General features: G+C 41.7%; 1 protein-coding gene across 9 annotated transcripts in view; it reads left to right on the top strand.

The window, feature by feature from the left end:
- The window catches only part of TRIM9 (tripartite motif containing 9), a 112,381-nt gene that overhangs the window by 65,831 nt on the left and 18,784 nt on the right, over positions 1-27,766 (top strand). For 7 of the 9 annotated variants that reach the window (XM_040477125.1, XM_040477122.1, XM_040477120.1 and 4 more), the window contains exons 4-7: positions 11,975-12,085; positions 13,459-13,612; positions 21,452-21,609; positions 22,803-22,941. In XM_040477125.1, the coding sequence (XP_040333059.1) occupies positions 11,975-12,085; positions 13,459-13,612; positions 21,452-21,609; positions 22,803-22,941 (562 nt within the window). The remainder of the gene's footprint in view (positions 1-11,974; positions 12,086-13,458; positions 13,613-21,451; positions 21,610-22,802; positions 22,942-27,766) is intronic. The other 2 variants (XM_040477124.1, XM_040477118.1) reach the window with 1 other exon arrangement.

Raw genomic sequence — 27,766 nt, 5'->3', positions numbered from 1 at the left:
AAATAAATAAAAATCACTGCCCTCATGAGGCTTATTTTCCACCAGAAGGGATAAACAGTAAGCAAGATAAGTAAGTCAAATACCCAGTATTTAGTAAAAAAAAAAAAAAAAAAAAAAAAAAAGCTAAGAAAAATAATAAGGATTAGGGGATGGAAGTCCTAGGAAAGGGGGTTGAAGTTTTAGACAAGGTGGCCAGAGTGGCCATACAGAGGCAAAAGGTATTTTTGAAATGGGAATGGAAACCATGCTTTCCAGAAGACAAACAAGGTTTTTCTTAACTTCTGAAGTGAACCGTGTGACGGGACGGCTACACAGGCTTTTGTCATCACACAGTGGAGTTGATTGATTATGAGTGTGGGCCCTATTGGCAAAAGGATTGGTCCTCCTGGAGACATCTGACACCCCATCCACTCCCTCACTGGAGCAGGGCAACAAGATGTGAGAGCAGGCTGGAGACATGGGAACAACCCCGCAGGAGGGAGTCCAGAAGTAGGCAGTCAGCAGAGGTCCACATGCATGGCCAGTAAGCCCCAGGGTAACTACCAGTGGGTAGAGGATATGGGGTGCACAATGTTGGCCTGACATTAGGGTGGAGGGAGAGGTGAGGTCTGACCACAGGCCCTTTGTTGGGGTTAGGCAGCCAACTTCAGGGAGCTCATGATGTGGGCAGCAGGAAATGGATACAGCCTCGCAGGAGCTCATGAATGGCCCTGTGAGCCTCAGATACCCCAGCAGGTTGGGAACAGGCTATAGTCCCTGAAGAAAAGGGGAAGGCCCCATTGTTAAACTAATGGGATTCCAGTAGGAAAACCAAGGGAGAAATGAAGAAATAAGAGAGCACAGCTTACAAGATTTGGGGCTCAAGCTTAGTGGCAGGGAAGCTTCATCAAACAGGGCCAGTGCCCATTTCATGGGTACCAGAAACAAGGCAATAAACTGGTTGCCAACTAGGGCATGAGACCTGGGCAAGACCCGCAGCAAGACTGGCAATGCTGAGCCCTGAGCAGCAGTCACCAACCTTCCAATTTTATGCCCCAGCCACACACCAGGACCCGGAGACCCAGGGGGCTCAGCCAGAAGGCAGGGAGCCAGGCAGCAAGATAAAGAACAACCTCTCCCCAGGGAAGCTTAACAGTTTTCTCCAAAAGTAAGAAAACCCCAACTCCAGCTTCCTCCTCTAAGAGGCTCCCTCCTCCGCTGCCCACCTGCTGCAAAACACATTTAGAGCCACACACCTGCTTCTTCCTGCCCCAAAGTCAGAGCAATAATGTGGCTAGAATATAAACCTTTCTCCCCTGCCTTTGTGGCTTGCCCAGGTGTCGCTCTGAGAGGGCCTGTGGAAGTCAATCAGGCAGGCGGCAGAGCTGGGGCAACAAAGTCCAGAAAGAGCCCTTGAGGGCTCTGCCCTGTGATGAAGTCTGCTGGCCTGACTTCCTGGGTGCTGTATCAGGGCCATGTCTCTCCACATGTTCCTGATGAGGGAGCAGCAGTGCAATCTTATCAAGGAGAGGTACTGTAGATTCCTTGATAAAGAAAATTGCGTGCCTTGAAGTTAAATCTGAACCAGGAAGGAGTTTGGAAAGAAAAGTGCACAGGGCTCTAATGTCCAGAGAGCCTCAGCCTGTTGGCTTAGACAGTGAAGCGAGGCTGGCGATTATAACCCTGCTTCCAGAGATGCCATTGCTGTTTCTTGGTGGTGGCTCTTACTGGAAAACCCTCTTAGGTTCATCTTAGAATGCACTCAAACCTGATTCCATCACCTGCTCTGACATTACTAAACGATTGTTGCTATTGCCCTTCATGTAACACTCTTCAGAAACCCAGAACTTTTATTATTATGGTGGAACTCAGAATACCACTTGAACCACCGAGAGCCACCCAAAATAAAACCACAGCTATCTTCAGGAAGTGAGCTGGACAGCTGGATTTTCTCTCTAAATAGTAGACCAACCGTTTCAGTAGGTAGCCACCAGATTTTAACTTGTTCTCAGTGGAAATCTCTTTTTTAAGACATTTCAGACACTTTCTTGGTATCTTTAAGCAGAACGCAGTGAACCATTTGTGATAAACCACATAGTGACTGTAGCTGCAACTCCAGGTTTTCTGCGTGGGAGAGACAAAAGGGCAGTGACCTGGACAGAAAAGGGAATCAAGGATTGAGAAAGCATCACTTCTCCATGTCAAATGGTAGCAGAGGGGCGTGAAAGCCGCCCCCCCCCCCCCCAGGTGCCTCTGCTCAGTGCTGCCTCTGCTGTAGGGGACTGTGAAAATCAGTTAATGGAGGGACTGCAGAGGAACCTGGTGACCTGCCCCAGCAGGGCACAGCGGTGTGCCCGGGGACACTGAGCAGCAGCAGCTGCCTGCTCGCATTCCACCCTGCCCTGGGCGGCGTTCCCTGCCCCTGATCCCATAGGGCCACAGAAACAGGAGACAGGTGGCTGGCTGTCCCCCACGGCAGGAAAGCTGTTCTGTCTTCTGTCTCGACCGATTTGTTTCTCTGCTGTTGCCAGTGGATTGTATGTCACTGCTTCTAAAAACAGCCAGCAGGGCCGACGCCGTGACTACTGACGCAGCCTCCAATTTCCCTCCCTCTGCTTTTCTCCCTCCTGCCTTTCCCCTTTCTTGTCATTTCTGTTGCTCCTCAGATTTGTGAGAAAAGACTGGCCTTTTATAGACATCGCTTGCCAAGCACAGTACTTCTTTCTGTCTTTGTTGGCTAACCCATCACTCATAGTCCGGCAAGGATAATCTTATGGTCTTCCGCTTCCCTTTGGCAGAGTTCTCTAGGGGCCCTGCTTTTTGCTGACAAAGGGGAGAGTTGTGTGTGTATTTTTCTGGCAACTTTCTCTCCTTGAGCAATCCAAAAGGCTAAGGATGCTGGAAAGTGAGTGTGTATAAAGACAGTCTTTATAATCTCCTCATGCCCCTCTCTGAAAGCACTGATTGCTTGAGCAGATTGAATAGTTCTGGTTCTGAGGCAAGCTGGCGCCGAGAGGTAAAGAGCCCAGATTCTGTGTCACAGAGAATGGGGTGTGAGGACACACTTTCTCACTTACTAGATGTCTAACTGTGGGCAAGCCTGTGGCTCAGTTTCCTTCACCTGTGTGTACAATCGGGTCAGAAGCAGTCATCACATCATAGGAAATTGCCAAGCACGTTAGCACAGTCCTCAATAAATATTAGCTATTATTGTTGTTATCATATAGACAGAATGCCTGGAAACCTGGTATCACTTAGTAAGTACACTGAAGAAGTTCTCCAAGGGATTGACTTTCCATAATACTAGAGAATGTGGTATAGAATTAGTCTATACACAGGCATGATTGTCTCTGGACCTAGGAAAGTGGCTTGAGACATATGTATGCAGCTGTGACCGTATTTGAGGAATATTGTTTCTTAATACTATTCTTTGGTTTGAAAAAAAAAACACTGGGAGCCACATTTCTATTTTCAGGATGTGGTGAACTAATGAAATGTCAGAAAGCTACTGACGGGGGAAAATTGCTTTTGAGCTTCCAAGGGATATTACTAACTCATGCTTTTGAGACTACTTGGGCGATATCCCCACAATAAGCACGGTAAACCGGAACCCCTGGGTGTCTTGTTCAAACTACATGTTTTTGTTGTTGTTGTTGTTGTTGTTGTTGACAAAATGTGAGCAGGGGAGGGACAGAGAGAGGGAGACACAGAATCTGAAGCGGGCTCTAGGCTCTAAGCTGTCAGCACAGAGCCCGACATGGGGCTCGAAACCATGAACCAGAAGATCATGACCTGAGGTAAAGTCAGACACTCAACTGACTGAGCCACTCAGGTGCCACATGAACTATATGTTTTGTTAACATCCTTTCTGGGCCTTCTTGACCTGAATAGGACCTTAGAGTATCCTCACCATCTGTGATCCTCACAGGGAATTTGTGACAACACTGAAGTGTGCCATTAATGAGATCTGTGCTTTTCTCGGGAAACTGACAATGTCATTTTTCTTTTGGTAGGCCCAAAGAAATATCAGAGAATTATTTTTATTTATGTAATGCTCAGAATTTGAAGTAATTCCACAATGATCTTAAATACACACTTGCTCCAGTATTTTACAGTAAATTCATATGTGTGCGAAACGAAGTGACAGGTTTCTTCTTGGTCACCTTTCAATTCTAAGATTCTTTGGAAGAAAAAAAAGTTATAGTTATTCAAAAATATCCCCCCAAAAATCTAGGCTTTAATTTCCATGTGTGCCCGGTAAGTGAACGTACCAACAAAATCATGGAGCAAGAGTGCTGAGGGATAACGATAAAGTGTACTGTTTTTACAGCAGCCAACACATCCCAATTGTAACTATACACAGGTTTGATTTTGAATCCAAGTGTGCTGTTGGATCTTGTTAGAATCATTATCATTATGGTGACAATTATCTTGGTTGTTATTTACCATGTATTGCCTATCATGTTCCCATTATGTTTATTAAAAAATTATACAGTCATATCATTAAGAGTACACATTTACACTAGGGATATTAGCTGCTTGTCGAATTGCTTACATAAGCTATTTGCCATTGTCTTAAAACAAACAAGTAACCCTTTGATTTAGATTGGGGTGGGGGATGGGGAAGAAAGAGAAAGAGAGGGAGGGAGGGTGGAAGACAGACCTATCCAAGCCCACAAAAATTTGTTTAAATAATCAGATATGATTTAACGGGCTACAGACTTTACTAGAAAGAAAAACCAGGGTGCCTGGATGGCTTAGTTAGTTAAGTGTCCAGCTTTGGCTTAGGTCATGGTCTCACGGTTCGTGAGTTCGAGCCCAGCATCAGTCTCTGTGCTGACAGCTCAGAGCCTGGAGCTTGCTTCAGATTCTGTGTCTCCCTCTCTCTTTCTCTCTCTCTGCCCCTCTCCTGTTCATGCTCAGTCCCTCTCTCTCTCTCTTTCTTTCTCTCTTTCAAAAATAAACATTAAAAAATTTTTTAATAAAAATAAAAGAGAAAGAAAAAGCAACAAATTTAACCCAATAATCAGCACAATCCCAGTAAAACTACTGGCAACAAGTTCTGTTAAGTCCATTACAGTCAAGACATTTGGAAAGATCGGGCACACCAAAACACTTGAAACCTTTGACTGCCATTAAGGGTCCAACCCTAAAATTTTAATCACAATCATTTTTGATTATAAGCCTATCATTAAGGGGGAATTCATTTGGCAAATTCTGTGATCCTCTGCTTCCTACCACGTAGGAGCAGAAGTCACAGAGGGACAATACAGAACAGAGTGCCCAGGGTGCCCATGGAATCACCAGGCGCCACACACACAGCTGGAGCTCACCAAAGCTACGGGACATACTTCTGAACACCCCGTACCTGCTTTGGCAACGTCCATGAAGGGCAGTCACAGACCTTTGATGCCCTTTGCCTGAACCCAGACATGAGTGACATTCCTTACCTCCAGAGGGCACTAAACACATACTTTGAAGATGGCAATCTAGTGAGTCTCCCTGAGCCTCACAGCCTAGGAAACACCACATTGTATGCATCACTTCCACCGCGGGCGAGCATAAATAGTGTCCTCCCCTGTGGATGGGTCTGCACCACCATGCTTCTGTCTCCAAATGACTTGTGTTTCCTCACTAACTTCTCTGTACAAGGATGTAGTATTCTACACACTAAGAGCATGCTTTCTTTGCATATTCCACCCAACGTTTATTGATGAGGCTATTGGTGACATTTACATTTCTGGAATGGAAAGTTCACAGTTTTGCTGTTAAAATCTCAAGTCTTTCTAAAAACAGGTACATGTCTTATTCATTTGATAGGGCTGAATGATCCTTTTCTTGATGAAAAACTCAAAGCCTCAAGAACCTGTCTTTGAAATGATTAGTTGCCAATGTGGGTAATTAATAACACTCATACAGAAGAGTGGTACCAAAAGAAAGGGGAAATATTTGCCTCTAACCATGTGAGAGAATGGTGGCATGTGAGAAATTTAAAAAGCTCTTCCTTAATTTAAATGCCTCTAAGTAACTGAGAACAAACTGAGGGTTGATGGGGGGGTGGGAGGGAGGGGAGGGGAGGTGATGGGTATTGAGGAGGGCACCTTTTGAGATGAGCACGGGGTGTTGTATGGAAACCAATTTGACAATAAACTTCATATATTGAAATAAATAAATAAATAAATAAAATGAAAAAATGAAAAAAATAAAATAAAAAATAAATGCCTCTAAGTGTCACTGAATATAGTGATAATATAGAAGATAAAATTCTACCCTAGGGGGAGAAAAAGAGAATTCATTATTTTATTAGCTGAATCTCGTGGCCAAAGCACTTCACCTGTAACTCACAAATGAGTCAATTCCAGGCATTAGTTAGTCATCTTGCTTCAGGAATGATGGTGCATATAGAAATTCCCCTCCACTGACCAAAAGGACCTGTGAAGAATACATTTTTCAAGCTTGCATCTTGAAAGTACTTGTACTTTACATTTAAAAAAAAGAGGTTACTTTATACTTGGGAGAAACTGTTTTAAACTGTGATGGGAAGGGATATATTTAAGAACAAATTTCTTAAAATAGGAGAGAGAATGTTAGTGTTGACTTAGACTAAAAATTCATTAGTGGTATCTCTCCAGACTCCAGGACGAACGAAAATGCTATGAGTGAAAGTATTTATTAAAAATAAGAAAGAAAGAAAGAAAGAAAGAAAGAAAGAAAGAAAGAAAGAAAGAAAGAAAGAAAGAAAGAAGGAAAGAAGGAAAGAAAGAAAGAAAGAATTTTAAAGAGCCATATGCAAGATGGGAGAGGTGAACAGAGGTAGAGAAAGGGTATCGAGGTCAAATTGGATAAAATAAGGAAATTCACCCTAGTTCTTGCTGCTGGTTGTGTTACCTGAGCTGAGTGGAGGGAGGAGATTGGTCTACTAGAGATGGGATGGAAAAATGTAGTTGTAGATAGAACAAAATCTTACACTTATATACTGTATAAGCTTTCGTGGATTGCTCTATGCTACCAAAAAAGTTCAAGCATTCAGAGGGAATGCTCAATTCCCCCTTTCCAAAGTGTCAGTGCCATATCTTGACCCAAGGAATGACCTTCATAAATTTGCCACTTAGCAAAATAAAGCCATTCAAGCAAGCAGTAAGACTTGCCATCCCGAACAGATGGGGACTGCTAATAAAATGGTGAAAGCCTTCTCTGAAACCATGAACTAAAGATTAACTCATTGTCCCAGAGCTAGTTTAGGCTTTACTGCAGATGAAAGCAGGAAGATTGTTTCCCAGTCCCTATTTGTGTCATTCCTGTCACTTGCACATTTCCTTCCTGAGAAAAGGAACTCTTAACTCCGGCCAGCAGCAAACATGTTGCCAACGGTTTCTCCGGAGCATCCAAGCAACTGCACAGAAATGTGGAACCCAAAGAAAAAGTGACACGGCCTCACTTCCTAGGGATTGTTTTCCATACAAAAATATAATGTAAAATAAATAATAATAGTAAATAGTAGAAATAACACAGAGTGAAGAAGGTAACGAGAGAGCTGATAAAGACACACAATTGAAGAAAAAATATTTATACTCTTAAAAGACCTATTTGGCTAATTTCCATAAGATGGAAAATCTTGCCAAATTAATTCAAAAACTAGACGTCAATTACAACACATCCAAAAGTACTGCCTCTGGGAAACCTGAAGTTTAATTTTGAGTAGTGAATTTTTAAATAATTTTTTTATGTTTATTTTTAAGAGAAAGAGAGAGAGCATGCAAGCAGGAGAGGGGCAGAGAGAGAGGGAGACACAGAATCCGAACAAAGCAGGCTCCAGGCTCTGAGCTGTCAGGGCAGAGCCCAACGCAGCCACAAGCGATGAGATCATGACCTGAGCCAAAGTTGGATGCTTAACTGACTGAGCCACACAGGTGCCCCAAGCAGTGGCTACTGTGACCATTGGCTACTGTGGCTACTGTGACCATTGTGAAGTAGTTGATTAACAGGTAAAATGATGGACCCAAATCCATTGTTGCAACAGTGGGAGTTGAGAGCCAGGAGCTCAGGAATATTGAGTCCTTCCAAGAAGCTTGAACCATGGAACACGGGAGCAAATGGCAAATGGCAATGGCAACCCCCCACTGAAACTCACCAACTCTTTGGCACTGCAACAATGAAGATTCCTAAGAGTAGTCAGAGAGACCCAACGCTCAGCTCCTTTGGCATCAAATAAATCTTACTTGAGAAGAAATTTGTAGAAGCAAACATAGAATTTTATGAGGCCTGATTAATGTATTTATTTCAGCTTTTCAGTCATAAAATTATCATTGATCTGAATGCTCTGGAAAGTAAATACAACAATTCAAGTCTATTTTGCTTCAAAAGCTAACTCGCTTTGGGTTACAATGCCCAGACCTAATCCGTGCTTGTTATTCAGACTGGAGCACCAGTCACTTCTGCACAGTCCTAGGACAGATGCCATTTGGTTAGTGAATGATGACTGCTGGGGTTTCTGCTAGCTAGAGGCGTTGATGCACTGGCTACCAAAATATAACAACATTTTCTGAGAACAATTTAGTTAAACCTATTATAGCAGAGAGAAGTAGCAGATTAGCTTTAGGTCACCTGTCCTGCATTTTTTGTTTCACTTATGGGTGGGGTTTTCTCCCCACTAAGGAGTAGAAATTTAACCTTCTGTTAAAAAGGTTAAACTTTCCGTTTAAAAAATAAAATAAAATAATTTGCATTCCTTGAGCAGAATACTAGATGCCAGAAGAAAATAAGTCAACCAGTGAATTTTAAATTTGATCTCCCTTCTACCTGTCAAAATCAGTCTTCACATCAAAGTTGGTTTCTTTCGCCAATTCTAATAAGGAGATTTTTAAATCCTACATTTTATTTTTTGTTTTTCTTTTACTAAAATTTAAAAAGTGGTAACAAATCATCTGTCAAAAAATTAGGAGATTCCATAGAGCCAAAACAATCGTGTAAAAGGAAAAACTTGGAGTTCTCACACTTCCTGTTTACATAACTTACAGCAAAGCTACAAAATTCCAAACAGTATAGTACTGGCATGGAAACAGACATATAGGCCACTGGAATTGAATAAAGAGCCCAGAAATAAACCTACACATATATAGTAAAATGATTTTTGACAAGGGTTCCAAGACCATTCAATGGGGAAAGGGCAGATTTACAACAAATGACACTGGGAAAATTGGCTCTCCACATGCAAAAGAATGAAGTCGGGCCATTACCTAACACCATATACAAAAATTAACTCAAATTGGATCAAAGACTTAAATGTAAGAAGTAAAACTATAAAACTCTTAAGTGGAAACACGGGACAAATGCTTCACAATGCTGGATTTGGCAATGATTTCTTGGGTATCTCACCAGAGGCACAGGCAACAAAGGAAAAGGTAGACAAAAATGTATAAATTTTGTGCATCAGAAGACAACAACAACAACAAAACCAATTTAAAAACGGGCAAAAGACTTGAATAGACATTTCTCCAAAGAGATAAAGTGGCCAATAAGCACATGAAAAGATGCTCAACATCACTAGTTATTAGGGAAATGCAAATCAAAACCACAATGAGCTACACTTCACACCCATTAAGATGGCTATTATTATTTAAAAAAAAAAACAGATAGTGATAGTATCACAGGGTGTGGAGAAATTGGAACTCTTGTGCACTGCTGATGGGAATATAAAATGGTACAGCTGCTGTGGAAAATGGTATAATGATTTCTAAAAAAAATAAAATAAAATAGAATTATCATGTGATCCAGAAATTTCACTTCAGGCTATCTACCCAAAAGCAGTGAAACAGGGACTTCCACAGATACTTACACAGCCATATTCATAACAGCTTTATTTACAATAGCCAAAAGGTGGAAGCAACCCCAATGTCCATCAACAGATGAATGGATAAACAAAATGTGGTGTAAACCTGCAATGGAATATTATTCAGTCTTACAAAGAAGGAAATTTTGACACCAGCTACAACATGGGTAAACCTTGAAGACATCATGCTAAGTGAAACAAGCCAGTCATAGAAGAACAAATATTGTATGATACTATATTATCTGAGAGTCCTAGAGTAGTCAAATCCATAGACACAGAAAGTAGAATTGTGGTTTCCAGGGGCCAGGGGGGAGGGGAGAATGGAGAGTTATTGTTTAATGAGTACAAAATTTTAGTTTGGAAAAATAAAAAAGTTCTGGAGATGGACGGTGATAGTTGCACAACAATATGAATGTATTGAGTACAATATGAATGCCATGTAACTATCCAATTAAAAATAGCTAAAATGGTAAATTTTATGTTATATATGTTTCATCACACACAAAAAAAATTAGAAACAAAGACCAGCAATAATAAATGGATGAATTGTCAAAAAATTAGGAATTTAGGGACACATGGGTGGCTCAGTTGGTTGAACGTCCAACTCTTGATTTCAGCTCAGGTCAAGATCTCACGGTTAGTGGGACTTGCCCTGCATGGGCTCTGCACCAACAGCCCAGAGCCTGCTTGGGATTCTCTCTCTCTCTTTATCTCTCTCTGCCCTTCCCCTGCTCGCACGTGCATGCCTGCGTGTGCTCTCTCTCTCTCTCAATCTCAAAATAAATAAACGAACTTTTTAAAAATTAGGAGGAATTTAAATGTCCAAAAATAGAGGAACAGGAATGATTAAATAAATTATGATAACCCACTCAGTGGGATATTTATGTAGCCAGTAACATTTATTGATGGTGGCAACATGTAAAATGACTATGGTATAGTGTTAAGTGGGAAGGAGGTAAAATTGTCACATATTACGATTGCAACTATACATATATCTAGCTCAAGGATAAAACCTGAAAGGAAATATCAAAATGCTTTAAAAATCTGCAGTAGAGTGATGAGATGATTGCTTTTTTGTCTAGTTTCCAATTGCTTTTGAAAGTAAATGAAATATCCTTTAATGGAAGATGTATAATCAAAACTGAAAAGAAGGAACAAAGAAAAAGGTTTTCAATAATTAATATTAAAACTCCTTTTAGTTATTATTTGTAAAAATCCAGAAGGCTGGATATTTCTGAGGCTTTTGCAAAGTAGTATAAATATCGAGGATGTAAGCAAGTGAGGTTCCTAGAAAACTCTTGTTCAACTCTAGCTTCAGAAACCACTTCAGGATTTGGGTCACTGAGCAGAGGACACAGAAAATGAACATCTTTGAAGAAAGAAACTTTTCAAGGACTGTCATGTGTTTGACACTGGGCAAAGACAACTTCCCAGAGGCAGAAACTGTATGTTCAGAGAGAGGCCTTTCTAGGTTAAACCAGACTCACAGCATGGTAAATAGAGAGCCTTTAAAACTGCTTTCCCAAATGAGGCAGTGATTGCTTCTAAGTGGGTTATTCTCAAAACTTAATTCTGCATCCGTCTTTCTCTGGCTTACTTGTGGTTATTAGCTCATTGTCTTTCAGCAAGTTTCACCTTTAACCCCACCCCACCACCCCCTCAGGAAAAAGAATCAGAATGAGAAGGAACTGGTTCGGATGGTGACATCTGCTCTTTAGAAGAGACAGGCACAGGGTGGGAGCAGGTGGGTGACTGTTCCCAGAACAGAAGCTGCAGCCACACCTCGGGTTACGCAGCTCCTTTGTAGACTCCCAGCGACCTCCCACTTAGAACAGCTCACAGTATCAGCTTCCCAGAAGACGGAAAGAAGGGGGAATTAGGAAGACGTCCCTTCAGGCACCAGAGTAACCAGCTTCCTAGGCTTCCACCATCTGCATGCCTTTCTGATGGGTCCTGTTGTTACCAGTTCCTGTAATAAAAGCATTTATACAATCTGTCTTCTGGAGCCATTGTCCACAGCAGACACTGCCACAAAATATTCTCATACATTTATTCCATTCCATGATGCTCTTGGAATATGGTTTGAAGACGCTTTCTAACGTCCCAGTTTGCTTCTTTTTTTACCCTCTGCCATTTTGGACCACTCTGTTCTCTCATCAACCCTAGGTGGTTCGAGATCAGATCTCTCACTGCACAGTGAAACTGCGCCAGACCACAGGTCTCATGGAGTACTGCTTGGAGGTCATTAAGGAAAATGATCCCAGTGGCTTTTTACAGGTGAGTGCCAGCTAGTTTCTACTTCAGATTCTCAATGTCCCATGAGACTGAGTCTCCGAAGCCAGGGTGGACTCCTAACAGCCCTTGGAGAGCAAGGATCCCCTCCACAACGAAACCCACCTTCAGACTGCCATGCATATATGGGTGCCAGCAAAACTCCATTGACTTCCGGGAAGCCTTGGCCCTCATGTGCTACGAGATTGAGCAGCGCGTGGGCTTTTTAAAATTTGTTTTTGCTCATGTTTAATCTTGAAAATGTCATTCCCTTTAAGTTCCCCCCAAAGCAGAGCAACTGACTTGCCTAAGAATTGAGTCCCTTTCCACTAATTTCTTGGACAATTTGGTCAGCTAGAAATGTCTAAATATGCAAGGCTTCTACCTTCTTGACAGTTCCTACTGGCCAGTTATTCAGTGATTTCCTAAATAAAGTGAAGGTTTTTCATTGCTTGGATTTCTCGTGATTTCTTCAGTATTGTTTTAATGAGATGTGATGATGTCAGCTGAATTTTACTTAAGTTTTGATCGTAATGATTAAGGGACCTTGTATTAAGGAATACATAGATTATCCTTCCAACTCACATTCTGTCAAACTGTCCAAGAATGACAGAGGGAGATTAAATACAAGAAGCGGAAGAGTTCTCTATCAAAGAATAAAGTGATACAGTCAGATGATCTGCTTAAAGTGTAAGAAATTCCACTTTACAGATTACCATATGCAGCCTCTCTACTATTTTATAAAACTCGTTTCTGGAGCACCTGGGTGGCTCAGTCGGTTAAGACTTCGGCTTGAGTTTGTGGGTTTGAGCCCCACATTGGGCTCTGTGCTGGTGTTGCAGGGCCTGCTTGGGATTCTCTCTCTCTCACTCTCTCTCTCTCTCTCTCTCTCGCTCTCTCTCTCTCCCCCTCTCTCCCTCTCTCCCTCTCCCTCTCTCTCTCTCTCTCACCCTTCCCCACTTTCTCAAAATAATTATTTCTTATTTCTCAAAATAAATAAATTTTTAAAAAACCCTCATTTCCAAGTTTTGACAGGAAACCCACACCTCCTCTTAGAAACTTAGGGTTGTTGGTGCTAGTAGGATTAATTGATCACCAACATATTATGATCAGTCATAAATAGCATGAGCATATATCCAGGTTTCTCTATTAGAGCAATTAATAGCTGTTAATTATTTCTAGTGGCCCCTTCTGACTCACAGAAGGACCCAGATTTGCATGGGTCACTCTTATCAGAAGATTCTCCTCACTGCCTACACGGAGACAGGAAGGGTGTGAGTCCCAAAGTGGTTTGGTAAAACTCCCGGAGAGTGGAGGAGCAGCATTCTGTGTCCAGTGTGGTGTTATATTTCTTAGGCTGTGGTTTTTGATGTGATTAGATTTCTGACGCCCTCATAAGGAGAGTGCACCTGACTGAGGATCAGTGGGGGAAAGGCACGCTCACTCCCAGGATGACCACGGACTTCGACCTGAGTCTGGACAACAGCCCTCTGCTGCAATCCATTCACCAACTCGACTTCGTGCAGATGAAAGGTATGTGCCTGCATCTCCCTAAACAGAGCAACATCCTGGGTGGATACTGGTGCTTGAAGCAGGATCAAGGCTTTGTGCCAGATTGCTGCAAAAAAAAAAAAAAAAAAAAGGCAGCTGCCAGGTTTATGAATCACCTAAGGGGTGAGGAAGTAAACACACACACTTCTGGTTAATGGTACAGAAATCTAGAGTGGCTCCTCTCTTATCACATAAAGGAAATATATGGTTGTAGCAGTGGGACCTAACTCTCAGAAAGTCAGATAAATTCAGATAAACTCAATGCTTGCCTCTTTGAGAGTCTTAGAAATTTCACAAGCCTAATATCAGGGGATCGCTGACGTTAAACAGATAAGGAGATAGAGACAGCATCACTGTACATAAATAAAATCTTGTTACAGAAAGTAACCCAGTTACTGAATCAAGGCAGTTGAGAATTGAAGTGACTGCTTCCACGTGGATAGGTAGTGAGCAAATGGCTGAGCATGAAATCAGTGGGACTTTGAGAGGATCCCAGTTGGCTTGCCAAAACTGATCAGGAAAATGCAAGCCTGGTTACCGAAGGAAAATGAAAATTTGAGACAAGTTTTAACTTTTTAAACTTGTTGGCTTATGTGATACAGGGATATGCAAGATCTCTCTGAGATTTTTTTGGGTGGCTGAGGGGAAATGCAAGTACCTAAAATTACTCTTACAAAGAAAAATAAAAAGCCAACCATGCAACAATATTTTTATGGCTGTGTAGGTAATATCCATTTGGACAATATTCTGACTTCTTTTTAACTTTCATTTTGCACTATTTATACATTCACAAGAAGATGCAAAACTAGTAAGGAGAGGTCCAGTATACCCTTAGCCCAGTTTCCATCAATGGTTCCATCTTGCATAACTAGCATATCAAAACCAGGAAGTTAGCATTGGTACAGTGTATATGTATGACTCTGTGCCATTTTGTCACATGTGAAGACTCATATGACCACCGCTGCAGTCAAGATGCAGAACCACTGTATCACCACAAAGATCTCATGCTACCCCATTATCACCTACAGTCATACCCATGCCCCTCCCCTCTGTCACCTCCAATCCCTGGATTCTTCTGTTCTTCATCTCTGTAATTTTGTCATTTTCTAATATTTTTTAAAACTGAAGAAATGTATTTGCTCTCTGCTTTTCCTAATTTAAGCATCCACATAATAAAGGACTTAGAATCCAGCACTTTAAAATTTTCAGTTTTTTAAGAAAAATCTACATACTTCCTTTTATTAGACAGAAAACCGTCTAACCCAGTAAGTTTTAAGGCTATACGCTTGTGGCTCCCATCATGCAGCTAAACTCACCCCTGTACCTTGTACAAGTACGTCTCTCATCCCTTTAATAGATTTTTGCTCTTTTATTTTCAGTTTTCTCACTTTTTGTTTAATATGTATGGCTTTGGGATGGTGCCTTCATTAATTTTTGGAGGAAGTACTATAAAGATTGTAAATAAAAGCACTTTGGTGCAGTAATAAAAATGTTTAGCCTTTGCCGACTGCTTACCAAACCGAATAAGTGCTTCGCGTGAATTAACTCAGTTTATTCTCACAGCCCTAGTATGTAGCTGAGGAAACTGAGGCACAGGAAGACTGGATAACTTGCCTGAATTCACACAGCTGGGAGTGACAGGGCAGAGATTCCAAACCAGGGAGTGAGGTTCCGGAACCTCACTTGTCCTCATTATAACACAACTTCCAGTTTGCGTTATAATGTCACTGTGTAATGAACTGGCTCCTTCAAGGAATAACTGAATTGCTCTCTTAAATTTCAGAAATTTAATTTTTTGTTACAGCGAGTCTTTCTTACTGTTGAAATTTTTTTTCTTTCACACCCACATGGTGACCTGTGAAATACAGCCATCGGAGTAATATAGGGAGCCCCGGGTAAATCCCCCTCAATCAGCCTCTCTCTGTATCCAGTTCTCCCAATAAGGTAAAATCATTAAAAGGTTATGTCACAAAACAGCTCAGGGGAGAAAATATGTCCCAAAGGGCAAGAGAAGGGCTTTTGGTGGAAGCGGAAAAAAAAAAATGAACCAACCCAATTAGCCTTGGTGATGGAACAGGTAGAGGGTAAAAGCCTCAGGGCTTTCAAATGTTTTCATTGCCTAACCGAACCCTCTCCTCCCCCATTTGCTGTCCTTCTGAATCACGCCCATCTGCCCAGAGTGGAGTCCAGGCCAGTTGGCAGGATGCGAACAATTGTGTTGGAGTGAACAGGCCCTTCATCTGGTATGGGAACTGCAGACTCGTGTGCTGTGTGTCACAGACCACATTCCTAAAGCAACGTCACTCAGCCACGTAAAGCTGCCTACAGAAATATGCGTGAACGTGGCTGTGTGCACACCCCACTAAAGTCTGTACACACGGGAGAGAATACCAAGCACTCTAAAGACCAAAACGCAGAACACAATCACAGCAAAAATTCACCTGGAACGCAAAATTATCCCAAACAGTTATTTCTGAAGTTCATATAACAGGCCATTTGGCATGAGACTGGATTATTCCATTTTCCTTTTCTTTTTAACACCTCCTATTAATTTAATTTACTTCTGATTAGTGTCCTTCTACAGAGCTCATTTATATGCTTTGCTTTGTGCTCATTAAGTTTAATTAATTCAGTGAGAGCCAAGTCCTCTATAGACTCTAAATAATTTTTACCTGTCAGATGTCTTTGATGGAAAGAAAAAGCCAAAAGGTCATGAGGCAACAGATTTTAGCTAGCTGTAGTTAAAACTACTCCTACCGGCCTTTTTGAGATCTGTCAACATACACAACTGTGCCCAGTGTAGTGTTAGACATTTTTTTCCCTTAGGCTCTTCTTGGTCAGTTTAATAAACTGCACTTTCACAGCTTGTCGGTAAAAATATCTCAAGACACTGTACCCCAGAATCCATGCACAAATAGCCAAAATTTAAATAGCATTGAGAATGGTGCTAAAGTAATCTGACCATTGATACAGTACGTGTACTTACTAATATGTTTTCTAATAGTACTAAGTGGATGACAGTAGAAAGTTAAAAGATCTTCAAAGCTACTTAAAATATGCATTTAAACTTATGACTCAAACTGACAACAAAAATATCTGTTTAGTCCTTGACTAAAAATTTTAGCATCTCTCTGGTTTTGAGATTTCATCTCACATGCCTTTTTGTCCCTTGATATCAAAGATAGGTGTGTTGCTGGTTTTTAAATGTTTCTAGTTAGGCCAGCAACTATTCAGCAAGAATGCACTGCCTAAAATTATTCTCGTAGCCGAGGATTTAACTGATCTGCTCTTTCTTATTCCACATCACCCTCAAGCAATTGAAATCTAAGTGGAGGGGCTCCTGGGTGACTCAGTCGGTTGAGCTTCCGACTTCGGCTCAGGTCATGATCTCACAGTCTGTGGGTTCGAGCCCTGCATCGGGCTCTGTGCTGACAGCTCAGAGCCTGGAGCCTGCTTCACAGTCTGTGTCTCCCTGTCTCTCTGACCCTCCCCCATTCATGCTCTGTCTCTCTCTGTCTCAAAAAAATAAACATGAAAGAAAGAAAGAAAGAAAGAAAGAAAGAAAGAAAGAGAATGCCAGAACCTTCTTTATTCAAACATCTCCAGAAAAATATTAGCTCAGAGTTGTTTTAAGTGTACAAGGTATCCCAAGGTTCATGAGTCAGTACTAAAATGAAATGCCAGCATGTTCATTCTGAACCACGATGACACAGTGACCTAATATTTTCCAAGCCTTTTTAGCACTTAGAGAGATGGCTGTTAATCCCTTAAGTGCCTTCTTAGGGTCTCACCTAAGAACACATTTATCTTCATTAACTCATGTTGAATGTAAAAGCCTTGATTATGCACCAAGGTCATGGGCAAGGTCAGTGTGATGTGAACAGACCCTCTTATAAATCATGGAGAAAGAGCACCTAGAGGTTTGTTTGGTGGGGATAGGGTTGAGCACACATGCTGACTCACATGTAAATTTGTTCATGCATGTGATCTGTTCATGGTTTGGAGGCCTGAAATGCTTGTCCTCAAAACCTACGATCACATTTCTCTTTAACAGTGTACGAATGAGAGCTTTGCAGAAATGGTTTGTTGTCCCTCTAAAGTCTATATTTTACTCAGATGCCACTCGTGTAGTTCAGGTACCGTAAAAAGGAGTGACGGTCCACCAAGGACATTCAGACAAGATGATTCAGTAGACTTGCATTCCCAACCACTGTAGCTCTTATGGTGAAATATTTTTCTTTTCTTTCTTTCTTTCTTTCTTTCTTTCTTTCTTTCTTTCTTTCTTTCTTTCTTTTTCTTTCGTTCCTTTCTTTCTTTCTTTCTTTCTTTCTTTCTTTCTTTCTTTCTTTCTGCAATTTTTTCAAGTATAGTTGACACGCAATGTTACATTAGTTTCATATGAACAACATAGACATTTGACCAACTGATACATTATGCTATGGATGGTGAAATATTTCCTTAATTATACCAGCAAGTCTTGGGGAACTTTCTCATGGATGTTACAGGAAGCAAAAAGAAACATTCCTCCTGGAATTAGGCTGGGGACTTCCCTGTAGTACACTATTACTACACACAGGTGTAGTGCAATTTAAACATACAGCCCCTGGAGCCAGTCTGCTTGGCTTCAAATCCTGGCTTTCCCACTTAGGTAGGAGCCATGAAAACTTGCTGTGTTTCAGTTTCCTCTTCTACACAATAGACATAATAATGGTACCCATTACTGTCGGGGTGCTGTGAAAATTACACGAGTGACTACACGGAAAGCCTCTCACCACACTTTCAGGCATTCAGTAAGTGCTCGAAAAGCAGCCCCTGCCATTATTTTTCATGTCCAGTGTGGGAGGCCATATGTCCTCACATGTCCTCATCATGGTCCTATGACCTTTCACAGAGGAATTCTGCCTAGTTGTGAGTGTTCACAATCTGAAGGATCTGGGAAAAAAAAAATTAAATAATTATAAAAAAAAAAAAAACACGTAAGCTATAATCTGAACTAGAATGGCTATTTGAAAACTTTAAGAAGACACTGTTGCAGAATTTCATTTTGAGCCCAGGCTCCCCTAGTCCCCTTCAAGGAGGTCAGTAAGAACAGCTGTTCCTTGTAACTAAGAAGAGAATTTTTAGCCAGAGGCTTCGTTTTATGGTTAACAAAAATGCTAAGCAATGGTCTTCTGATCAGGGCAGGGGAAACTAGTTCTTCAGGAGAAACATAAACATCCAAGAATGATCATGAAAGTGTGAAGATTGAGATGGCTACAGCAGCCCAGTGACGCAGTTTTAATAAAATAAAACTTTTCTTAGAGTTCAGCCCAGGAACCGTGATGCTATCCATTTCCAAAACACAAATAATAAGTTAATTTGAAAATACTTTGGATTCTTATAGGCCATTTGTTTTATACCTAATAAAGTGAAATAGGGTAATATAACACCCACTATAAAATCTGTTTTGCTAAAATGTCAGCCTTCGTCTTTACTAATGAGGCTGTAATTTTGTCACATTTGCCTTTTATATGCAACATCACTTTGGAGTAAATAAGGAAACAGAAAAAATAATTTGAAGCACATCGAGAAATAGATTTAGACATGCAAATGTTTCTGTGGTCCTTCACTTTCCTCTCTCTCTCTCCTCTCCCTCCCTCCCTCCCTCCTTCGCTTCCTCAGCTTGATCTTTTGTTTGCTTATTTGTTTAAATCTGGACAATATTAAAATCTAAAGATTAGTGACTGGTTAGACTTTTTATTATCTTTCCGGTCTTTTAAAGTGTATCCGCGGAGGATTACAAATGAAGTTCCCATGTTTTAATTACACATGACACCATGTGTTTCAATTAATCTGTTAATTATACCTATGCCTATACAAGGAAATCTGAGTTTCTTATCAGAGACATTGCAAGCATTTGCATGATTCAAGTTGAAACCATCTTGTGATGTTATTCTTTGATTTGAAAATTGATGAAATGTAAGCTGCCTGAAACATGAACAGAGGGAAAATAAGACTGATAGGGCAGCTAATGAATAAAGGAAGTCCAAGGAATTATTTTATGGTAGGCGCTGATTAATGAGGATAACTAACAGCCAATATCCCTGGGGAGAATCATTCCATGTCTCTAGAAGCCCTTTGAAGAACAGGTTGCTCAAACTTATTATAACCTACTCCACTGTTAATATGTTAAAATTTATTGTTTTTATAAGCAAAAACCTTTTAATGACAAAGTAGCTCCCTAATACATGATAACCTAAAGCTAGCCCTCCAATTACAACTGTTAGGTGATGCCTGTTTATATGTAGATGATCATGAGGAGTTACATCTTTTCTCTCCTCCCCTTCCCATCCAGTCCTGTAGTCTATTTCTTGAACAAGGCAATAAATTCATTTCCTCTCCTCCATTTCCAGATGTTCTGGGACCTCCGAGGCTTGCAGAAGCCGCTGGTCTCTCCTAAGACCAACCGAACTCCATGCCATTGAAACCTGAAACGTGATTTCCCTTCCTAAACTCACCACCTCCATTAACTGCTCATAATTTTGATTTAATTATGTTTGACCTAGTCACTCAGGCATGGTTTTATTGTATCACAGTCTTTTCTTAGGTATAATTGACCTTCCTCACCTTCCCATTTCTTGTGTTATGGTCACTGCCTGTGTTTTCTAGGTTGTCTACCATAGAACCTGCTTCTTAAACTGCTATTAAATAAGCCATCTTTTTGGTTGAGGTGATGGCAGGGAGCATGTAACTCAGTGCGTGACACAGAGTCCAGTCTTGGCACAGCATACCAGGTGCTCTACAATTAACATTTGTTCGCTTAAATGTCCCTGGGTGTGGTCCAAACTGTTCCCTCCTGTTGTTAAAGTGCTTTAAAGATTAATGTTTTGTTGCCGAAAAATATTTGAAGCAGTTCATAAAAACGTTGTTTCCAAATACATATACTGAGTTTATATATTAGGAACTGGGATTATGTGTTACCTAACATTTCCACGTCTTTGTGTCTGAAGCCTCAACCACTCTGCAGTTTTAAGTAATAGAAAAGACTCTCGGCTCAAAATGGGGACAGGGGCATGTTGTGACTAGTAATACTGTGGCAGATTCTCACAAAGTCACGAGGACACCTTGACCCTCCCCTGCCAGGCCCCTTCTGCTCCCATACTACTCTCCAGGCTCACAGTTGGCGGTTCTACGCCCGCGGAAAGAGTGAACTTGAGCTAGCATAGCTACCTTGAAAGAATGAGGTCAAGTTCCTCAGAAGTTTCGAAATGGCAAAAATCACTGTTTTTGTGTCACTTGGCACCAAATTTTCAAAAGCCACTGTTATAACTACTTAATGCACACAAGACTTGAGTAGAATCACTGATTTAAAAACAAAAACAAAAAGGATAGAACCTTAGAAGGATGATGGTTTCAGAGCTACTGCTCGGAAGGCAGTTCCAAGTTTATAAACTGGGGGGTCAAGGCACAGAATGAATTTTATGATAAAATGTTCAGCCATGTTATGAGTTAAATAGACTTTAGCGGTCTGGACCGGAAACCCATCCCCCATGTAAAACGTTTCCCTTGGGGATGATGTCTTCAGTCCTCAAGGGGGCGAGAACAGAGCAGTTGTCTCCCCTCCAGTTAAGGTAGGAAGCCCCACCACGAGCTTGGGAGAAGGCAGCACGGCAGCTCAGGAACCATCCCCACTCCTGGAGACTCCGGAAGGGATCCAGTTCAAGTCGTCCCTGGGCCAGCTACTTAGTGGAGCCACATGTTGATCAGGGGGATGTTAACATTCTGAGACACCGAAATGTTTGCAGCTCAACAGAAACCAGGGTCACACTAATTTCTGTTTAGCTTCCTCTCCAGTCCCAGCAACCCCCATCCTGCAGCTGGAGGAGTGTTGCACTCACAACAACAGCGCCACACTGTCCTGGAAACAGCCACCTCTGTCCACGGTGCCTGCGGAAGGCTACATTCTGGAGCTGGATGACGGCAACGGTGGTCAGTTTCGGGTAAGCAGAGAACCTGCTACTTGTCAACCAAAGCCACTGACCACCTCAGAGAGCCCACCATGGGGTCTCAGGCCAAGCTTCCCCATCTCTCCTAGAGCCAGACCATCCTGGCAGGGCCTGCCTGCCCTTCAACTGAGGCTTGTGTTCTCCTTGAACCATTAAAGATGGATGATGGAGTCTCTGAGTAGAAACTGCCCTACGCTTCTTCAGAGAAAGCGGATGCAGTGCTGTAAGCTCTGGGGTCAGACTGTGTGCTCCCATATCTGGACTCCACCATCTAGCTGTGTGACTGCCCATTTCTCGCCTCGTTGAGCCCTCGGGACCCCCTCATTTGGAAAATGAGGATAATATTAACATGTACCTTATGCATTTTTGTTAAGAGTCAATTAGACAACCCGTATGCAATTCTCAGCATGCCAGGATCCCCAACCCCAGTCGTGTTAGTATCCCACCAGACAGTCGTCATTTTAAGGCTGTGCTTGGAATACAAATTATTTTTACTCATTACATCAGCATAATGTTGCAAAGCATACAGCTAAAGGGGGAGGCACATGCCTAACCTATGCTAAAGATGCATTATGCTATGATTTATTTTAAGCCTTTGAAATGTCATTCTTCCTCCAGCCCCTGTTTCCTCCCCCTTCCCTCTGTACCACGATAAAACCGACATTCCTGTGACTTTGAGGGTAGTCTTTGTGACAGTTTCTGAAATTACCAGTGGAGTTATAAACATAGTAGAGACCACCCTCATGTTTCCAAACCAGTTTTTAAAAATCTCACGGAAGGGTAAAGAGCTCGGTAGGTATAACGTATTTATAAACGCCAAGTTAATGATAGTATGCATAATGCTAACTAAAGCACCCAGTTTTAATTTTTTAAGCCCTAGCTACTAGTAAGTGGCATTCATTAAGGTGTGAGGCCCATGCTAAATGTAAGGCACTGTGTCAGTTTGCACACATGACCTCCATATATGCTCATATAGCAACCTCATAAAGTGGGCATTACTGTCCCCGTTTTACAGATGAGGACACTGAAACGAAACCAGGTCAATTAAATGGCTTAAGATCTCACAGGATTTGAACCAGATCAGGCTGACACTAAAATGCTTGCTCCTAACCTCTGAGCGACAGTGCCTCCCCAACCCCTCACGGGAGATGGTGTTAAACGGTGGCCTGTTATTTGTTGACCCTCAGGAGGTGTATGTTGGAAAGGAGACGATGTGCACCGTGGACGGTCTTCACTTCAACAGCACATACAACGCTCGCATCAAGGCCTTCAACAAAACAGGAGTCAGCCAGTACAGCAAGACCCTGGTCCTCCAAACGTCTGAGGGTAAGGCCCTTCAGCAGTATCCCTCAGAGCGAGAACTTCGAGGCATCTAAAATGGCTGGCAAGCCCGGAGGTAACCCCACCACTGCCCACATTCTCAAGTGTTTCCATGACTTGCTCTGCATTCTGGCACAAGGCCGCTGTTCCTCTCCTGCCGTTAGAGAGCCCATGGTATGTGGATGTGATCAAACCAAAGAGTCCACAGCAGCAGTTCAAATGGCCTGGGGCGTCGGCTTCCTTTGATAACATTCTAAATAAGCTGCAGTTGAAGAAGCTGAAAAATGAAGGCCTGAATGTCCCCCCCGGTGTGTGACACAAATGTATCTAGGCTCTAGGGCAGGCTCCCATTCTCCACGATACACATCACTTGCCAGTTTTGCCCAGATGATTCTAAATTGCTTTGTAGTGCTTGCTTGTTTCTGAGGGTGGGACCGAGGTTCTTTCCAGCTGTGGATTTGTGTGACTGTACATGTTTCCAGTGGGTGTGGGTGCTAGAGCTGTTCAGAGAGGGCCTGTTGGCCACTCCTGGCTTCCCCAGCACGGACCGCTTCCATCTCACCCAAAGCCGAGGCCGGCGGCGCCTGGACTGAGGCTTCCTGTGGGCACCAAACAGGAAGTGACCAGCAACTCCGCATTACCTCGCCATTTTCACCTTTGCCCGTCCCTCTAGGCTTGGTCAGGCCACCTTAGGGCCACCACACAAGGTCACTCTCTAGCGAACACTCGCTTCTTGGCTGTACTGTAAATAGTTTGGCCATCAAAGACAAGCCATTCCCCTCGGAAGAGGGGCTTGAATTTGATGACCGGGTATAACCTCTGAGGCTTTTAACATTTTCATTTTAAAAGCAATCACAGCACATGAAATTAAACCTATGAAGAGGTATTTGTGGTTGGTGCCAAAGCATTTTCAGACCCCCTGGGTGTCATTTTAATCACAGAAGTGACCCCCCACCGGCATTCCCCCATGACCTCTGTCTGCAGAACTATAATTGTGTTGATTGTGTTCAAATTCAAGATGTTAGCTAAGAGAACTGTGGTGGTGTTTTTTTCCCACGTCCCACAGACCTTGGCATGTGCCAGCCACCCTTAAAATGGTTCACATGGTTAAAAACAAGCACAACTTCAAATCCCACAGCAAGGTTGGCAGGTCCCTAGCCATACAAACCGTGCCTGGGGAGCAGGGGTAAGTCTGTGAGGGACGGTATTCGAAGGGAAGGATTCGCTGAAGGGAAAATGGCCGCGTGACCTATTCCCGTCGGGTTATGGGGATGTGGCAGCGACAGCCTCCCGAATGATCACGTTAGCAACTTCTCTCTGGGATGACCTATCCGCTTGAGAGCAGTTGCCTCTTTTCCCAAAGCACCATGCTAAATGCTAAAGCCCTCAAGAGTTGCCTCGATGCAGGGCATAAGGCCCTTCCTGATGATGGCCTCGTTTCCCACGTGCGTACCAGGCATACAAGGCGGTTTGATTGAAGAGTGAAGTGCATGCCATCAGAGCAGGGAGCCAGTTTGCAGCAATGTTGCTAATATGTGTCATGAGACCTCCTATTTCTACTCATAATCCATCATGGAAATCATATTCTTCTGCTAAAATCAGTTATTAGCATAGCAGCTTGAGCATTCACGTTTCTCTTTTCATCCTGCAGGAGGATGTAGTTTCTCAGTTTCTCTTAATGTTCATAAGATTATGGTGTCTAATAAATTCCAGGATTGGAACTGCGATCCCCGTCACAGAACTGGGGGTCATTTTCTAAAAGAAACTAACGGAACAAGTCCTCTTCCAACAAAGAAACTGTACTGTAGAAATTAATTTCCTCCATGAATTTTATATATTGTGTACAAATATAAGGTATGTATCTAAATACAAAGAAAACCTTATCATCTTGTAGATATCAGTATTCTCTGTTACTGCCCAGAAGTGATTTTCTCATGATGAAATAAAGTTCACACACATACTTTCTCCATAACTTTGGTTTGTTCTATTTGTTTCTCCCTCATTCTAATCCATTCAAATGGTGAGACAAGGTTTAGAAAGCAAGAAAAAAAATATCATGAATGGCCAATTAAAAAGAAAAAAAAGATTTGATCAACCTTGTAATGATAGAGAAAACCTAGAGAATTAAAGAGTCATATGTAGATATATATATATATATGTGTGTGTGTGTATACATATATATACATATATATGTATATGTATATATACACACACACACATATATATATGTTTTTTTTTAGAAATCAGTGAGAAAAATGCCATTGACAGAGATCAATACATTAACTGAACTTATATTATCCTCTATTAATCTTACTTCCTACAGCTCCTGGAAAGGTTTGCTTTGGAAAACATTTTTTTTCTTTGCTGCTATTGGGGGTGATGTGGTGGTTCGTTTTGGCTTTCTATTGTAACAAATCTTGTGCGGTCTTCGTAGCAAGAGCTAACCCCTTTCCAAGTTTCAAAACAAAAATCTATATTACAGAAGGGTATTATTTCATATGTGATAGCAAGTCTGACTTGTATTTACATGCATTTAGTCCGAGGTTTAAATCACTTATCACTTATACTGTTTGAACTGTCATAAAACCATCTGCTGACTTACAGGTAACATTATTCAGGGGAGATCACATGTCCACATTGTTGGAAATGCTGACCATTTTTTCTGACAGCAATTCTGTGTATTTATTGGGCAGTGTTTGGTAAATGTTCAGTGTCTGTTACGCTGTGAGTTTAGAGGGTTGAGTAGATGTCGTCCCTGCTTTCATGAGCTTACAGTCTAGGAAGAGAGATGGTCCTTAAAAAAACAGACACACGGCTAGTTATGTACATACAAGTTATTATAAACCCTGGGAAGGAAGGAAAAAGGACTAGTAGGAAGACATAATTTGTATGAGGCGTGGGGGGTGGGGAGGCGGGGAATTCATCAGGAAAACAATGAAAATAATGTAATTCAATGGAAATGATAAAGAATGTGTTATTAAAAGAGACAAGGAAAGGAAAATGCATTATTGGATGAAGTCAAATGTGGTTAGTTCCCTGAAAGCAGAGTTCTTGGAAATATACCTAAAACAGCCATGCAAATAAAGCCAGTTGCAGATCTAAACCAAATTACCCCCCGACTGAAGAAGAAATATAACTGTAAGCAATTAAGAATCTTTATGAAATTTTAAAATAAGGCCCACAACCCCAGTTGTATATATTTTTAAAGTAACCCATTTAATAGCCACCATGGCTGTGTCACAGTCTTTGAAACCATCTGCAAAAGAGTATCCATTATGTAATAGGGCCTTGTTCCTACTAGAGTTCTGGGGCTTATTCTGTGTGGGAGACTCCTCCTGAAACAAAAAAAATTTTCTAGGCAAGGCTGAGAACAGAATAGGAAAACCTCCTATTGATGTTTCCCTATTTTCCCTTTAACTAACTAAACAGACTTACCTTTTTCTTTTTCTTTAATCTGGAGAGAAAATGAAATAGACCGAAGGTAACATTCCTGGGGCTCAAATAACTATTAACTGGCTGAAATGAGAGGGTCTCTCTCTGACCCACCTCTCAGAGGAGAGAATTGCGAGCGAATTGCTTCACACAGTCTGAGCATAGGTGGGAGTCCTTTGGGGAAATTAGAACATGAAGGGTGGCACTCTTTACTCAGTATATACTCTCCAACACAAATCTTTGTGTAAAAAGATTATCTTCCTTAGACAAATTCTTAGAATTAGAATTATTGGACCAAGGAGTAGGAACATTTTTAAGGCCCTTGATCTGTGTTTCTAAATTGCTTTCCAGCTAGATTTTACACCAGAAATGTATGAGCCATTCCGTTTTTTAAAATCACCTTACTTCTATTTGGAGTTTAATTTCAACTAACAAGCAGCCCCCTAAAAGTAAGTGTTTCTCAAACAGGGCTTTTGAAATTTATATTTTCATGGAAATAATATCTCAATTGTTTTACATATAAGAGCTACATGAAATATGTTACAACATATTGCAGGGAAAATGAATATAATCTAAAAAGGAGAGAAGACTTCCCAGAGAGTAGAGAGACAGAAATCCAAACACAGGGAATAACTGTATGCAAGGCAAAAACTTCAAAGTCTGCCTTGAGCTGGCTATGATAAAGAAACCTCACTCATTCAAAAGCATTAATTGAGCACCTCAATTTTGTGAGGCACTGTGCTGGGCCCAGGGTCACAAAGATGCATGAGACATGGCCCCTGCCCTGGAGTTTATAGGCTCCACCCCTCCTCCCTCCTGAACTCCATGGCACCTGACTCGAGTGCCTGAAAACTATGGTATCTCACCTTTCTAGAACTAAGATATCCACCCTGAAATCTAGATGGTCATCTTACAATCAAGAAGTGACAATGACCTCTTACTGGCAAAAAAAAAAAAAAAAAAAAAGGGGGGGGGGCGGGCAACAAAGTTCAGGTGTAGACACTCCTATGTCTTTACAGCAGGGCCCCTGGTCTCCCTCAGTTCTTGCTTAGTCTTACTTTACACACAAGTCCGAGAGCTCCTTGACCCAGCTGGGAAGACCACAGCAGACTAGGATCTTCACATGAGAAGAGACAAGAAGGGTTGGTGATCAGGGAAGGTAACAGAAAACTGAGAACAGACCCGGAGGAGGGGGGAGTCAAAAGAGAGCATTCTGTGGCTTGGGTTCTGATTAAGAAAGAAAGCATACATGAATTTTAAAAATAGTTCCATCTAACATTTAAAAGTACATTATCTGGAACCCTTCATAATGAGCATTAGGTGTCTCTCAGAAGGCTTTATGGGATCACAGTACCAAATACACTGAGAAAACTATGGCAATCAACTGCCTCATTTCTAC

The sequence above is a fragment of the Herpailurus yagouaroundi genome, unplaced genomic scaffold, assembly GCF_014898765.1.
Source record: "Herpailurus yagouaroundi ecotype Mexico unplaced genomic scaffold, PumYag 141, whole genome shotgun sequence".
Classification (NCBI taxonomy): domain Eukaryota; kingdom Metazoa; phylum Chordata; class Mammalia; order Carnivora; family Felidae; genus Herpailurus; species Herpailurus yagouaroundi.
This window is presented reverse-complemented; position numbering and strand designations above follow the sequence as displayed.